The sequence below is a fragment of the Lepidochelys kempii genome, chromosome 18, assembly GCF_965140265.1.
Source record: "Lepidochelys kempii isolate rLepKem1 chromosome 18, rLepKem1.hap2, whole genome shotgun sequence".
NCBI classification, from domain to species: Eukaryota; Metazoa; Chordata; order Testudines; family Cheloniidae; genus Lepidochelys; species Lepidochelys kempii.
Genome location: NC_133273.1, coordinates 17,052,426 through 17,068,733, shown reverse-complemented (window position 1 = coordinate 17,068,733; position 16,308 = coordinate 17,052,426). Strand labels below are relative to the sequence as shown.

Below are 16,308 nucleotides of genomic sequence, written 5' to 3'. Positions count from 1 at the left end.
GAAAAGATATGGACCAGAAGTTTTCACAGGGCCTCTCTGATTTCCTTCCTCCTGTTTCAAAAGGGGCTATGCAATGTAGGTACCCAGCTCCCATTTACTTTCAGTGGCATATTGGTGCCTAAATCCCTCAGGCTTCTTTGAAAATTCCGGCCATGATAGCAAATAGTCAAAGGTGTAGCTGGAATGAACAGTTTGCTAGCTGTAATTTAGCTGATAGGCTAAATTACAGCATGCAACTGAACTGCAAGTCAGGTTGAAAAATCAGAGTCTGCTCATATATAATTTGCGAACAGAGAGGAAAACGAAGTTCACTGAATAAACAAGTTCTTATGAATAGTTAGTCCTGCTCTCATTTCAAAGATGTCTGCTAAACCTGAGTATGTGGGGGAGTGTACCTGGCAGCCGTGACTCTGACACTAATTACTTGATGACAGCGGAATGCACGAACAATATGGAAAAATGATGCAGGATGCCCGCACTTTGGCTTACAGTACAGACACAAGCATTTTACAAGTGTCTACCTGGAGGGAAGGTGGGCTGCCGGAATAGAGCAATTCTGTGGGAGTGAATTCTGTCTGTGGATCATGCCCCAACAGAAAATCACCTGCAAGCATTTGTTGAGAAGATAGAAACATGGATTTGGTGCCAAGGTTTTCTGAGACACTGCCCTCCCCCCTCAATTCCACAAAACATTTGTCACTTTCTGATTGATTGCTGTGTAGAGGCTTGTAAATCTTCTATTGACTCATGATGTTGAAATAAAAAGAATGGTGGTGACATCATCTCTCTGATCAATGGATGGATGTACCCGGGTGCCAGGATTCATGCCTGGGGGGAATAGCTTTCTGGATATGCATCAGCTTTGAAACAACATTCTTAATAACCACAAGATGGAATTCCATCAGACTCGACTCAACCTGTCATCCTTCAGAAGGAGATGAACTGAGTTCCAGATAGTTTACTTTCCAGGGGTCTTTCAGATGAGACCTTACAAAATGTGGTCTTCTCTCAGGGTGGACATAAAGATAGGATTTGCCCTGATGTCTTTAGTCAAAAATTTCCAGCCCCTGCTTCCTTCTTCTACTGCTGTTGTGCTATATTCCAGTTATCTAATACTGTCCACCTCAGGGGGGCTGCATTTTTGGCAATGTATTTTTGGATTCTTCAGGGTGAAAACAATCTGTACATGTAAGACAGTTACATCGGTCTTATTAAAATAATGCACAGGGGCAGTACTCCAGAAAGGGCTTGTTGTGTTAGACAAGGTGGGGGAGGTAATATCTTTTATTGCACCAACATCTGTTGGTGAAAGAGACAAGGTTTCAAGCTCCACAGAGCTCTTTGTCGGGTTTTAGGCAGCTAAATGAGATGGAGCAGTGAGCAAACCTGGATGTTTTGCCAATGTCAAGCTATTTCCTCTCGGGAGCAAGAACACTGCAGATATTGAAGCATCCATATCGATTTACCCTGGGTAAAGCTGGCATGTCTGATCAGTACCACCCCTCCATATAGCATTGCAAATGTACACAATGCTTAGCAGACATAGACTGAGCCCTGGTCTACACTACAAAATTACTTCAGTATACCTACATTGCTCAGGGGTGTGAATGATCAATAATATACTGACCTATGCACCTGTGTAGACAACGATGTGCCGGTGGGAGAGCTTTTCCCAGCGACTGCCTCTGATGGAGGTGGAGTTATGAAGCCAATGGGAAAGTTGTCTCCCATCAGCTTAGAGTGTCTTCACCAGACAAATACAGCGGCGCACCTGCATCGGTGCAACTCCGCCCATGTAAATTTCTAGTATAGACCTGCCCTAAGCAACATTTCCTGAATGGGAGATTTTAACTTTGAAACTTTGAGAGACTTCTCCTTTCCTCTCCCACTTGTTCCCACTTTGTCCCTTTCCCACTCTCCATTATGTTGTCCGATCTGCTACTAGATAAATCGCTATTTACTTGTTTCAGACTCAAATGGACTCTTAGTGGTCTAGGAGTCCTGTCTAATATCCTTTAAATTCACTGCTGTGTTTTACTGGTTTCCTGGTCCACACCCTGGCTTCCACCTATTCGGGAGGGGGAAGCAAAGCGCAAAACCACTCGCTTCTTGGATGAATTCCCAGGATCGACAATAGACACTTTTTTCAGATTTGATGCATTCTTTCCAGTATTTCCTCTCTTCAGCTCTTTCATTAACAAGTCTAAATTCCAAGGCATGACTCATTAATCTCTGGGCTGTCAGTTTGCTCTGATAGGGGCTGAGAATACTGGGGCTAGAGATGGACTTGTATTTTCTTCTCCTCGCTATGATGGAAATTTGCCAGACTGACATGCAAATGGATTGGGACCTCAAAAGTCAACGTCCATTTGTTCTTGAAGGGGGGGGATTGGACAGCTCAAAAAATTTGTAACAAAGGGGCCACTCTGCCTGCCTTTACAATGCAGCTAAAAATTCAATCCTAAGTCAGCTGAGTATCAACCAACAGGTGAGGCCATCTGCGGGCTGTTGGGCAGGCAGCCTTTGCAAGATGAACACGGAAGTCTTGCTCTAGCTCCCAGTAAACAAGGGGCCAAATTGCAAAACTCTCCATCAGGACAGACCCCATTTCTTAGAATACGGAAGATCCAGGATTGGAACTGGTAATGGATAAGATCCCTTTTAGCCTCTCAAAGTAATCCTTCCCGTTCATGACTGAGGCATGTTGGCAGGGAGTATTATGTTGCTGAGAAGTCTTATGGTACTTCCCATAGTGTATATGTTCTGTGCTGTATAAAAGGGCTTCATTGCTCATGGCTGTCAGTCCTGGCATCTTTCCTTACAAAACACCATTGCTGGGGGGGGTTAAGTTAAAAAAGATGATGGACCATTTCAAATAAGGCCATAGAATCTACCTCTCCATAACTCTGCATGGAACCAACCACTCCCACCAGAATGTCCTATCCTGCCATAGGAAGGCCGAGAGGGGTACCATCCTGGGGCTCAGAACCATAGCACACAGGACAACCATCCTGGGGGGGCCCCTCAGAACTTTCACATAGAAACCTCATCCTCACCAGCATGACATTTATGGCTTGTGAGGGCGATTTTAGCCCAAGATCAAAATGTCAACCGTGGCCCAGAAGGTGGAAACTGTATCCGCTGCTTGTTAAAAACGCCATGCAACAGCTTCTTGGAGGTACCCATTTGCGATGCACATCTTATTCTATTGGTTCTATAAAATCCAGGAACTGAGCTACATGTTCTTGAGCACCATCGACTGGCTCTTTATCTGTTAACTAATTATATGCCTATGTAACAGACACAGAGCCACTCTGGTAATGCTACTGACATGTCGGATGCCAGTGAATCCTCTAGTGCTATGGCTAGAAGGAGACTTGTCCAGTAGGTCTTTGGTTGCTTTTTATTTGTACTGGACTCTCAAAAAGGTTGTGCGTGTTCTTGGAAGCCTGCTGTTAGCTTTCTGTCCCAAACAATGGGGTGAGTTCCCTTCCCCTTCCCCACGCAGACCCAGATTAGTAAGGGACCTAGACATTAACACATCCTAATCAATTTGCCCTCTCCTTTTTGACACTGCATTCTAGCGCTTCCCAGAAAGTACATGGCATGGGCATTAGGGATTAGTGTTTAGTCTGGAGAGCTGGGGGTAGAATATTAACCTGTTTCCCCACCTGCCTACCTCACAGAAGTCTTCTGAGAATTAATTAGCAAAAGGTTGTAACAAAGCCCAAAATAAACGCTAAGGGCCTTATTTTCCCCATTTGGCCCTTTGTGTCGACATTTGCACCTGTGCAAAGTGGCTACTCAATCAGAGTGGTAGCATTTCACACCTACTTCATGCTCACTCTGTGCAGGTGTAAATGATGACACAAGGCAGATGGCAGTGGAGGATCAGACGCCAAGGGTTATTAATTGCTTGTTGCAGGGATACCACAAAACATTGTTTCAGTGTAGCTCCTGTCTGAACAGTGGCAAGGTTGAAAAAATTTCCCAGTGACAGAATGATAAATATATATATCTATATATACACACACATGCGCGTGCTGTTTGGAATCCAGAAGACATTCTGCAGCAGGACAATTTTGTAGTCAGATTATAGGCCTGACCCTGTCTCTTTAAATTCAGCCTTGTTAGCTCTAAAAGAATGCACATGTGTAACTGGGGTTGCCTCCAGTGGACAGTAGCAGTAATTTCCCCCAAGCCCATTTACTTATCAGCACCAGGTAAAGCTATAAACATTCAGCTTTGTCACTTGGTGCTAAGTACAAATGATTTGCAGCCTCCCAGCCAAACAAGAGGGGGGAAAGTGATGCCACAGGCTGTACGTGGCCCCCTGTGCTGTTGTGTTTCTTTGAAGCCAATCCATCGAGGCCATCTTTGACTCCGTGAAATAAAGCAAAACCAACGGACTGGTAAAACACGGGTGGAAACTGGGGTCAGGTCAGTCATTCTAGAATAAACCTGTGGGCTTTTATCAGACTCCTATTTGGCTGCTTGGCTGGCAGGGGGCCAGGTCTAGCCAGCTTTATTGCTGGTTGGGAAGTTTAGGGAGAAGATCCTGTGATCGCGCCAGTGAAAATTCAATTTGAATGTGAAATGTCGTTTGTATTGTAGCACATGTGCCCGCACTTATATGTACATGCATATTCCTCTGCATACATGCTTGTGGGTGTGTGTACATATTTGTGCAGGCATTATATCACATGCATGTGCATACATTTATGCATGTACACAGGCGACGTGGCTTTTGTACCCATGCACGTGTGTGTGTGTGTATGAACATGTGTGTACATATGTCTGCCGCTAGGATTACTTAGGTGTTGGTCCCTATGGACTTGGCAGTGAGCGTTTTATTCCTCGCAGCGACTCTGGGGCAGAAGGATGGTGTAGTTCCATCTCCATCGCTGACTGGTGGGTGACTTTCATCAGGTCATGTCACCTCTCTCTCCCAGTGTTTGGAGACTGATGGGTGAAATGCCCTTTAGGAACCCAAACCATGGTTGCTATTTTAAATAGCAAGGGGTTCTGGCTTTGGGATTTTCTCTTTTCTGATGTCCAGTGTTTACTTTTAGACACATTATGGCCCAGGGGGATTTGATCCTGATATGGGAAACTCTATGCAGATTGCACATTGGATGTGCATGAATGTAAAAGGATGTTGAGCCAGGGCTAGGAGGGAGAGTGTCTTGCTGGCCGGTGTTATGCAGACCTCCTCTCCAGCTCTGCCAATGCAGTTTGCTCCTGATGTTGCTTTGGTGGCAATGGGCCTTCCCTGAGTTGCTTAATTGTGCAATGGGTGTGAAGTGTAGACAGCAGAGAAGCCCCATCTCCAGAGGTCAAGAGAGAAGCCAGTGTTAGAGATTCACTACACCACGTGGAGTCCCCACAAGTGCTAGTTCAGTAGGAAATAAAGATTCATGCCTGGCTTGGTGCTCAGAATTATTTCAGGTGTCCAAATGGACTCTACTTATTATCTCTATCCTAGAAGGACCCAGCCAAGATCAGCACCCTATCCTGCTAACCCAGGGTTCCTGAGACTCAGTCCAGCCCTAACCATTGGACCACACTGCCGCTCAACACTCTGCACCTTCCTCCCACATTGTTCTTTGCATTAAAGCAATGGAATTTCTTGTGTTTAACAATTTATTATTTTTTTTATTCCAACTTTTCATAACGCAGCTTCTGCAAGCTGCAGCCTGCAGGCTCCCTCTCTGCTCTTATGATCTGGTCTGGAGTCCTTTTCCCCACCCTCCCTCTTGACCTCTGCAGCCAGCCCTCCATCCTTCCACAACGAAAACTGCCCCCTCACTCATCCGAGCTTCAATTTCTGACTTGCTCTTTATTGGAGCTAGGCCTTGAACTGCCAAGTTCAGTTCCATCTGTGAAATAAATGTCCTGCAAAGTTCAGGGTATTTAGATCCAGGGGGTTGGTTCAGGCCCCCTTTACTCATTAGGGCCCCTGTTGGATACCAGACAGTAGCACAGTCCGAGTTTAGGATTCTTGTCAATGGATGAAGACACACAATGACATCCAATCTTTGTTCTCGTTTCTCTTTAGATTCTAGAATCTCCAGATCCTCGAATCACAGATCCGCGGCGCACCTGGATCTCATTTGTACATCGCCCAGACGATGGCAACAACTCCAAAAGGAAATGCAAAGGGAGAGACAAGAAATTAGTAGGTTACCGCTAGATATGACACCGCATCACAAAAATCTGTGTTCTGGGCCCAAAATTTCCCCTCGTACGGCTGTTGTAAAAGGTGCTCTTTGTGTGCCTTCCCACCCCAGAGATGGCTGCATTTTAGTGGTGCTATATGTATATATAGTTTGTAAAGCGTTTTGGGAAACTAGGACAAAATGTGCTATATAAATGTAAAGCGATAGTTGTGTCTGTATGCATGAGTGTGTGTTTGTGTATTCATATATGTGTTTATATATACTGCTATTCTCAAAAAATCTTTTCAAATTACCTATTTCTTGTGCTGAGACTTTCCCTTTAACTGACAGGTGTTAAGGATCCATAACAAAGTGTTTTAGCCTCCACAGGCGCAAGATATAGCAGTATGACCTAGTGGATAGAGCACTGGACTGGCAGTCAGGAGACCTAGGTTCTATTCCTGGTTTGGCCACTGCTGTTCCGGGGAGCTTGGGCAAGTCGCTTTACTGTTCAGTGCCTCAGTTTTCCCATCTGTAAAAAGGGGCTAATGATACTGACCTCCTTGGTAAACTGTTTTGAGATCTACTGATGAAAAACGCTGAATAAGAGATGGGTATTATTATTATTTTTCAAGGTTGATGTGTTAATCAGTTTAGGACCCAGGTCTCTCACGGAGACCCGCTTCCAGGGGTACAGAGTAGTTATTTCTCCTTTCCGGGAGCCCTAGCTGACATCCTTGACAGTCACACCAAACGCCCAGCCTCAAGTATTTATGCCATCCTTATGTCCTTGCCATATTCTTAGGCTTGGAAGGAGTCGATTTTTATCAGTAAATGCCAGTAAACGTCGATTTCACCATCCACATGCAGATCCAGGGGAAAATATTTCCATCCATCGTGACTGAAATTTACAAATAGGCACAGTCAGAAAAATGAAAAGGAGTACTTGTGGCACCTTAGAGACTAACCAATTTATAAGGTGCCACAAGTCCTCCTTTTCTTTTTGCGAATACAGACTAACACGGCTGCTACTCTGAAACCAGTCAGAAAAATGCCACTTGAGAACTAGTCCCACCTTGACGTGTATGAAACGTATTGTCGTGCTGGTGTTAGCAGGGTGCCCGTTAGGTAGGTTTGACTTCTTGATCTCAACATCTACTGCCGTGAAATAATTATCGTTGGGCCCTCTCTGCGAAAATTGAAATGGAAATCGATTAAAAATTCTGCCAAGTCTAATGGATTTTATGTATCTATGCAATAGGGTGGCTCTGCTGTTGCCCTAGGGAGCCAGCAGGTGGCGCACATGGAAATTAACAAACCCAGCCCCCAAAAGGCTGGTGACATGCTACCATCAGTGATGCTGGAAGGTGAAAACAGAAGCAGCAAACCCAAGTGTCCCCCGCCCCCGGTCCCCAGAGACCCAAAGTAAAGGCCTGGCCTTGCAACCTCTTACTCGCATTGCTACTCAGGGGAATAGACCCCTGGGTGGCATTACCTGCTGGGCAGAGAGCCAGCACGAGATCTAGGTGCCACATCAGACCTTTACTTGAACCTGTTGTGAAGAAGGTCTACTCAGGTGACTGGTAGCTCTGCAGGATGTAGCTCTTCATTTCCAGGGGGCTTTTGGCGTGTTGTTGAGAGTTACTGCCTGGATCTGATTCCCATTGTCTTGGCTCCTTCCTTAGCGTGGCCTTGTCGGGCCCCCTGGGCCGCCGGGCCCCCAGGGACCTCCAGGAGCACCAGGGGCTGAAGTCACCCAGGAAGTCCTGCTGCAGGAGTTCAAGGAGATACTAAAAGGTAAAGGCGCTTGGAGCCGCATGTCTGTCTCTCCTTCTCGCCCGCAAATGTGGCACTTACAGCAGAGTCCCAGGTTAGCAGGAGCTCTTCTTGTTAAGGCCCCGTTTCAGCACAGTGCTTAAGTATGTGCTTAAATCCCATTGACTTGAGTTCACAAAGCCAATGGGGATCTGGGCAGGTGCCCAGCTTAGCTTGTGGGCGGAAGGTTGCAGGATTTGGCCCAAGTCAGTCAACCTTTCCCCCTCTTCCCATCAATGATACTGGGGAGAGGAATGGCTTAGGATGGTCCAGTTAAGTGTAATAGGACGGAATGAACAATATTGCCAATGACACATGTTCATAAATCAGGAGACAGGTGTAAACATCATAAGACTGGGGGGTGGGGGAGATTGTGAACACTTTTTATTCACCTTCTGGATTTGGAAGCATCAGGGTGCAGTGGGGTCACATTTTCAAGTTTTATCCGTGCAACCATGAGGGCTAGAAACATACTTGTTTATCAAAAAGGAAAGCACAGATTTTCCCATGATTCCAAGAAGGCCAGGAACTGGCGCTTCAGGAACAACCCCAAACATCGTGAGATTGGTGCTAGAATCATGAGAGTTGGCAACACAGAGCTAAGCCAAGTACCTTTTTAGGCAGCGCAACTGCAATAAAGTTCCAGAGTCAGATCTTTTAGACTGAAATGGTCTGTCCCAAGGGGAGTAGTGAGAGTTCCTTCGACTGGGTCATTTAAATTAGGACTGGAGAAAGCTTTGGAGAACACGTGTAGGGAACAATGTATGGACTAGAAGATGTAAGCAGGTCTGTCCATACTGGCCACGTTAGGGCCTCTTACTATTATTTATTATTTGTATCGCACTAACATCTAGGACCCCATTGTGGAAGATGCTGTATAGAAGAAAAAGATGGTCCCTGCCCCAAAGAGTTTATAATCGAGTTTAAGACAGGAAACAACAGAGGGTTACAGATGGATCGGTGGGGGAGCACAAGGAAATAAGACCATGCCAGGCAGTGGTTTCAGCAAACTAGCTTCCTAGCTGTTGTCAATTTTTTTTGTAGGCATTATGATAAAGGGGGGATCTGAAGGTGGGACAATGAGGTGGCTTTGCAGATATGTTTGACTATCATTGGCTGCCAGCATAAAAGTGCCTCCGTGTAAATAAATATTAAAAAAAAAAAGTTTTTATTAAAATTGTGTAAATTAGAAAAATGCTCTCTCCTTACTGCTTGGATTGCTTTGTCCAAATCCAAGCTGGCCTCCCATTCAATCTCTCTTCTCTTCAGAAACCATTGAACGGCGGGCATCTCTGGCTGTCTCAGCCCACCCCAGCCAACTGCCTCCACTCCTGCTGTCACTGGAGGAGACCTCGCCCTACAAACGGGTGGAGGAAGCATTCCACTGCAAACTGAAAGGGCAGGTCATTGTGGACAAGAAGACCCTGGTTGAACTTCAGAACTTCCAGTCGGTGAGCCAATGCCACAGCCTGTACTTGCACTGTCCTACTCAGCTCTTCTGTGATGCCTTTTGCCCACAGGGCTCTAATGGAGAAAGGGAGAACTGATTCCAGGAACCCATCTTAGGCCTGGCTGCTGGGAGTGAGCACTTGTCTTAACAGCTGATCATGGTTGGGAGAAGTAACATCTTCGTCCCCACCATGGCCAGTTCTACCCCACTGAAATTAATGGGGTGTTTTGTCATTGACTTCATAGTGAACAAGAGTGAGCACTATATCTGCTTCCTGAGTGCCTACTTTGATCCTAAAACTCCTCCCCTTGCTCACCTCCTACATCCAAACAATTGTCAGTTAGGTCCCCATTGTAGAATCTTTATTACAGCTAATTCGGTTCTGTTCTCTTGTATCTAGGTTCTTACACCATGCTCATCACTGTAGTCTCTGATTGCCTGCCAGTAGTTATTATAAGGGTTTGTCTGCACATGGAGTTATTTAAGACTAGCTATTCCAGACTAACTCCATGTGTGGACACTCTTATTTCCAAATTAGTTAATCAGGAATATCTGTTCCATATTATATTCATATTTTACCCTATCCCGGAATAACTTTCACGTGTAGGTAAGCCCGAAATGGCAGCAAGGACCTTCCTGCACCTTCCAGGCCCCTGGTGTGAATGTATGACTCCAGCAGTTACAAAAATCAGCATTTGATGTTTTGTTCGATGGGTCACACTTTAGATTAAGCTCCCATTTATAAATGGCTTAGAAAGGGTCACTAAAGGGTTAATCAATGTGATAAGGATAGTATAGATATGAGCAGCATGTTACCGATGGTTACAAAGCCATCGGTAGGAGGTGCTATTGATGGTTTTAAACCAGAGTTATAGGCAACCTGTTGGCAGTTGATTACCCATGTATTAAAACATCTATGAATCCTTTATACATTATTTGTAAATGGAAGGGTAATGTAAAGCTTGCCTGTTAGCTGCAAAGGCGGGAGAGAGTGCTAATTATTCTCATTATTACAGCTGGGCAAACTTGATGCAGGCACAATGGACATGCAATTCCATGACGCCATTTTTAGAGTCATTTTCCAGAGCCCGACCGAGATTTTTAAGGATCTTAACTGGCAATAAGTAGGGCTGTTGGTTGCCATCAGTCACTCAGTCAACAGTCAGGTGTGTTCATGCTGTTAATTAGTGACTGTGCTGCACCCCAGAAGTGGCTGCATTTGCATGGCAGCTGTACAGACTCCTGTCTATGAAGGGGCCTATCCAACAGATCTTATTCAGATGAGTAGTCCCATGGCTAATTGGACTCCTCAGGGCTGCAGGATTAGAGACACAGGTTGCAGACCTGCAGTGGGGACTTCTGAGGCAGGGTGAGACAGCTGCCCAGATTTTCTGCAGGTGCTGGCACAGAAGCAACGTTGTACTTGAAGTGTAGGTTGTACTTGAAGCATCCCAGCGAGAGAGAGGTGCTGCCTTGTTAATTAGGAGTGAGAATGTGAATAGACCTCTTAGCAGTCAATGTGTGGGCTGGGGCTTCCCAAGCCTTGTTATCAGCGCGGTGAGTCTGATTACTCCTGGCTCCAGAGCTGATGTGGGAAGGCTGGTAGGTCAGATGGGCCTCTGTGTGCCAACGCTTCATTTCCGCTTCTGGACAAGAAGTGCCTGGGTTTAGCTTGTTATCTAAGGCAGTGTCTCTCAACCAGTGGTACGTGCACCCCTGAGGTACGCAGAGGTCTTCCAGGGGATACATCAACTTGTGTAGATATTTGCCTAGTTTTACAACAGGCTATACAAAAAGCACTAGCAAAGTCAGGACAAACTATAATTTTATACAGACAATGACTTGTTTATACGGCTCTATATACTATACCCTGAAACGTAAATACAATATTTATATTCCAACTGATTTATTTTAAATTATATGGTAAAATGAGAAAGGGGGCAATAGTTCAGTAATAGTGTGGCTGTGACACTTTTTTTGTATTTTTATGTCTGATTTTGTAAGCCAGTGGTTTTTATTGAGGTGCAACTTGGGGGTATGCAAGACAAATCAGACTCCTGAAAAGGGGTACGGCTGTCTGGAAAGGTTGAGAGACATGGCTCTAAGATATTGCTCTTGGTGATGGCGGACACTCTGAGAGCATCATCTCTGGGGAAGTCGGGGTGAGAAGAAGGAAGCCTATTGTCACTGATTTCATAAAACTAAGATCTCAAGGGTTTGATGCTTACCCAATTAAAGTGGGGAGGAAGCAACTCAGCTCCTGACCCAAAGCCCTTTGAAGGTCATGGAAAGACTTCCATTGGTTTCACTGGGCTTTGGATCAGGACTTAGCTGTTCTAAAGTCTCCAACACTGGAGAGCGTCTCCTGACCTGGGGTGCATTCAGAGGGCAGCAGGGCTTTCTTCTCCCTGAGGCAGAGACTTCATAAGTCCCGTCCCTCTGTACTATAGTGATTCCCCAGTGATATTCCCCGGTCTTACTATATCCTCTCCCCTCACACACACACACACACACCTGCTGCTGCTCTTACAGTGCCCTCAATCCTACAGCATCTGAGATGAGCGGGTGGTATTTTTTCCCCTCCCTCTGAGCATTGTCTACAATGCTCCAAGCACTCTGCTCTCCCAAGACCATTGCCTCCCCTGGATGCGTTGCTGGGTGGGATCTGAGTTACTACAGAGAGTTCTTTCTTGGGTGTCTGGCTGGTGAGTCTTGCCCACATGCTCAGGGTTTAGCTGATCGCCATATTTGGGGTCGTTAAGGAATTTTCCTCCAGGGCAGATTGACAGAGGCCCTGGGGGGTTTTCGCCTTCCTCTGAAGCGTGGGGCATGGGTCACTTGCTGGATGATTCTGTGCACCTTGAAGTCTTTAAAAAAAACATGATTTGAGGACTTCAATAGTTCAGACATACGTTAGGGGTTTGTTACAGGAGTGGGTGGGTTAGATTCTGTGGCCTGCATTGTGCAGGAGGTCAGACTAGACGATCATAATGGTCCCTTCTGACCTTAAAGTCTATGATTCTATGATTTTGCACAGGGAAGCTTAGATCAGGCACAGCTTGTAGTGTGCAGTGAAATTCCGGCTTTACGTCTGATTTGACTGAGGTCCAGGGAACATCGCTGGAGTGATGCCAGACTCACCAAGGCTAAGAGGGTTCTCAATGTGATGAGAAGCCTTGGGTAGGTCCAGGAGGAATCCTGGTATCTCTCATGTTTTGAGGTCAGGCTAAACTCATTCTGACAGCTGAATTTTAACACTGGCTAGGCGGTCAGAGGGCTTTGCTGTGACTGCTTCACAGACTAGTTTCCGTGTTCTTATTCTAAGAATCCGTCAATTTAATTTTTAAAAAGAAAATCTTTCCATCAGGCAGCACCCAGCCCACATCTTAAATGATGCTTGATTCCCTATTCCCACCGGCAAATTACACAGTGCGTGTGAGGCAGGGGGAAAGAGAACCTGATCTTGGATTGTGGAGGAGGGCTGGCACTAGCTTGTTATTTACATGCTTTGGGGCTGCTTGTTGAAATTAACTGAGAGCAAGTTGCAAATTTCTCGCGGATTACTCCCCGCAGCAATTATGGCAGCTGTGAAATGAGTTGTGCTAATGTCAGGCAGCGAACTCAGCAGGGAGTTATAATTGGTGTGGCGTTTGCTGAAGCATACTGTCCAATGAGTCCTCTTCCTTCCAACATTCCAGATTGTCTGTTTCCCCTCACAAAGAGTAACAAAGCCGCAGAGGACATGAAGAAACAGGAATGTTTTAACGGCAGTAATTTACTGGTGCCTGCAGTTGCCTTCCAAATTCAGCCAGTGGTTTTGGAATTAAGTTGCTTCTTCTGTTAGTTTAATTGCTTTAATGAGAAAGGAATGGAGAAACTCCCTGGCACAGTTCTACCTACATACACGGGGCCTGACTCTCCTCTGCTTACAGGAGTATAGGTCAGGCGTCACTCTGTCAAAGACTACGGGGCCACATTGAGATAAAACCAGCAGCAGGGAGAGTAAAGCGCTTTGAGAGCTAGGAAATACAAGTGACTCGCACTTGAGAAATGTTGAGAATGATTTTTATTTCAGTTGGTTTTTATTTTCTTTCTGTTTAGAAACCATAAGAAGAGCTCTCGGGCTCTGTGCGCTCTGCCAGGGATTTAAAATGGCCACCTCCAATGCATGTTTCAGTCAGCTCAACCCTTCTACCACACAGCAGCTCTTCATACGAATACCAGCATATCCATATGTCTGCCACCGCTGTGTCACCTCAAAGATGAGGCCAAACAAACAGGCCCTGGAGTGCACTGGAAAAGCTGGGGGCGGGAGGGCATTTGAGGTCCCTGGGGTGCTTACAGAACATCCTCTGTTGGACAGCTCTTCCTTGTTGTATGGAAGGGGATCTCACATCAGTGCGGTGATGGCAACTTTGGCAGTGTATCATGGGGAGAGAGACTTTCTCTAAGATAGGTCTACTAGTGTAAAGTCATAAGCATAAATACCAGGCAGTTCAGTTCTGTCAAGGTTCCTTAGTTCTATGTGGGTCTGGATGTGTGTACAGATAACTTAGCTGTGGTACGTGTATTTACATATATAAGCACCGGGACACTCCAGCAGCCTGCTAGAATGGTGCAATATAAACCTTGCAGAGGTAGTGGGGATAGCGCCTGTCCCGACGCGTTTCAATTTCACATAATGCCCTTGTGGTGGAGGCAGAGTCTCTGAGTAATTTGCTTTGTTGGCCCATCAAAGCTGTTTCTGATTCTCCCTGACTCCAGCCAAACCGATCTTGAGTGGGCCAAAACTAACAATAAACACGTCGCATTGAGTTTATTTTAGCTTAAATCAGATAATCCGCTGTGAGTCTGACTTGAGACCACTTCCTTGCGCCAGGAGACGCTGTGCTTCGCTCGAGTTTTGCCTGCTGTTTTCCTCTCGGATCCAAACTCTGAAGAAAATTAAGCTAAATATAGATTCCGTAAGAACTCAGCAAGGCTGTGCAGTGCCGCTGGCGTGAGGGAATCAGTCCTGTCTTATCAAAGCCTAGAGTGGTAGGAAACCTCTGGAGGCCCTGTGTTATTGTCTCCTCTGTGTCTGCGTCACAAAACCCACACACAGCTTGGCACTGCAGAGACCCAGGACTGCCGTAGCGGGGGTAAGGCTGGTCAGGAGACTCGGGAGCACTAGGGAGTCCCAGGACTGGAACAGTAGGGGCATTACAAGTTCAAGATGTCAGTTCTTGGCAGAGCGAAGGGGCTCCAAGGACTGGAAGAGGGGGCGGCAGTACTGGTGTTGGAAGGGGGGGATGCAGAACTAGAATAGCAGAGAGTCCGGGCCAAAGTGCATCAACAGAGCTGCGTGGGGGAAACCTGCACAGCACTCAGCTGCCTACACCTGATACTGGCCAGTTCTTTTAAATCCTCCCCTTTCCTGGGCATGAAATCCACACAGAAGAAGAGCCCTGCCCATGATAGGGTAAGTTTCTAGGGAGAAAGGAGAGGCCTGGCAATCCCTTCCCAACCTTCACACTCATCTGCTCCTCGCTCACACACACTTTTTCTCCCTGCGATGGGTAGAGATAACGGTGGTTCTGATTGCTGGGGGATTTTGTTCAGCCGTTCAAGGTTTGCTGTTCTTTTTTTTTTCCCCTATAGCCTTTGGCCAAAGGAGCTTTCCTCCGGGGATCAGGCTTGAACCTGGCGACTGGGCGCTTCACAGCAACTGTGTCTGGCATCTACCAGTTTTCAGCCAACGTTCACATTGGTGAGTGTTGTCCACTGGAACCTCTTCCAATTTGGCATGGTGAGGGACTCTGGAGCTCCTCAGACTGCCTCATGGAGGCTATTCAATCTGAAGCATGTGTAACGACCACCCATTGGCATGAGTCGTCAGTATCATACACTTGAGCTAGCAGAGTAACTCCATTAGGTGGCAGCAGCAGTAGGGTGTTATCCTCTAGCGGACCAGCCACTAATGGTATGGGGGGCATGGCATGCACTTTGCCACTGTATTACATAGGGGTTACACCATGTAGGGGTTCCTTCCCCACTCTGAACTCTGGGGTACAGATGTGGGGACCCACATGAAAGACCCCCTAAGCTTATTCTTACCAGCTTAGGTTAAAACTTCCCCAAGGCACAGATTCCTTTCTTGCCTTCGGATCACTGCCACCTCCAAGTGATTTAACAATCAGGGAAAGGACCACTTGGAGTCCTATTCCCCCAGAATATTCCCCCAAGCCTACACCCCCTTTCTTGGGGAAGGCTTGAGCATATATTCTCACCAATTGGTTACAAAGGGACTACAGACCCAAACCCCTGGGTCTTAGAACAATGGAAAAATCAGTCAGGTTCTAAAAAAGAAGGATTTTATTTAAAGAGAAAAAGGTAAAAGAACCACCTCTGTAAACTTGGGCTGGTAGTTAACCTTACAGAGTAGCAGAAAATTCAAAGAGCACAGAGGAACCCCTCTCTAGCCTTAGTTTCAAAGTTACAACAAAACTGGGATAAACCTCCCTCTAGCAAAGGGAAAATTCACAAGTTGAGAAAACAAAGATAAACTAATACCCTTTGCCTGGCTGTTACTTACAAGTTTGAAATATGAGAGACTTGTTTAGAAAGATTTGGAGAACATGGATTGATGTCCGGTGCCTCTTAGTCCCAAGAACAGACAGTCCTCTCTGCTACCATAGGATGGTGCAGTCTAACGAAGGGATGGCATTTCATAACTCTACAGACATTTTCCTGCCTGTCTATAGGTAACTGTGCATCAGACCTTTACGTGGTTTTTGGTGCTGACTGGAGCTGGCTGAATTATTCAGAGTGAACAATTTCCCCGTTGACTCTCCAGAAAGCACAGTGTCCATGGACAGTAGATCACAACCTTGACTCATTTTTTTG

General features: G+C 46.1%; 1 protein-coding gene across 1 annotated transcript in view; it reads left to right on the top strand.

The window, feature by feature from the left end:
• Nucleotides 1-16,308, top strand: part of C1QTNF12 (C1q and TNF related 12) — a 37,567-nt gene that overhangs the window by 10,154 nt on the left and 11,105 nt on the right. Inside the window, exons 2-5 of the mRNA XM_073316852.1 lie at nucleotides 6,059-6,178; nucleotides 7,844-7,955; nucleotides 9,243-9,424; nucleotides 15,064-15,172. Of these exons, the coding sequence (XP_073172953.1) occupies nucleotides 6,059-6,178; nucleotides 7,844-7,955; nucleotides 9,243-9,424; nucleotides 15,064-15,172 (523 nt within the window). The remainder of the gene's footprint in view (nucleotides 1-6,058; nucleotides 6,179-7,843; nucleotides 7,956-9,242; nucleotides 9,425-15,063; nucleotides 15,173-16,308) is intronic.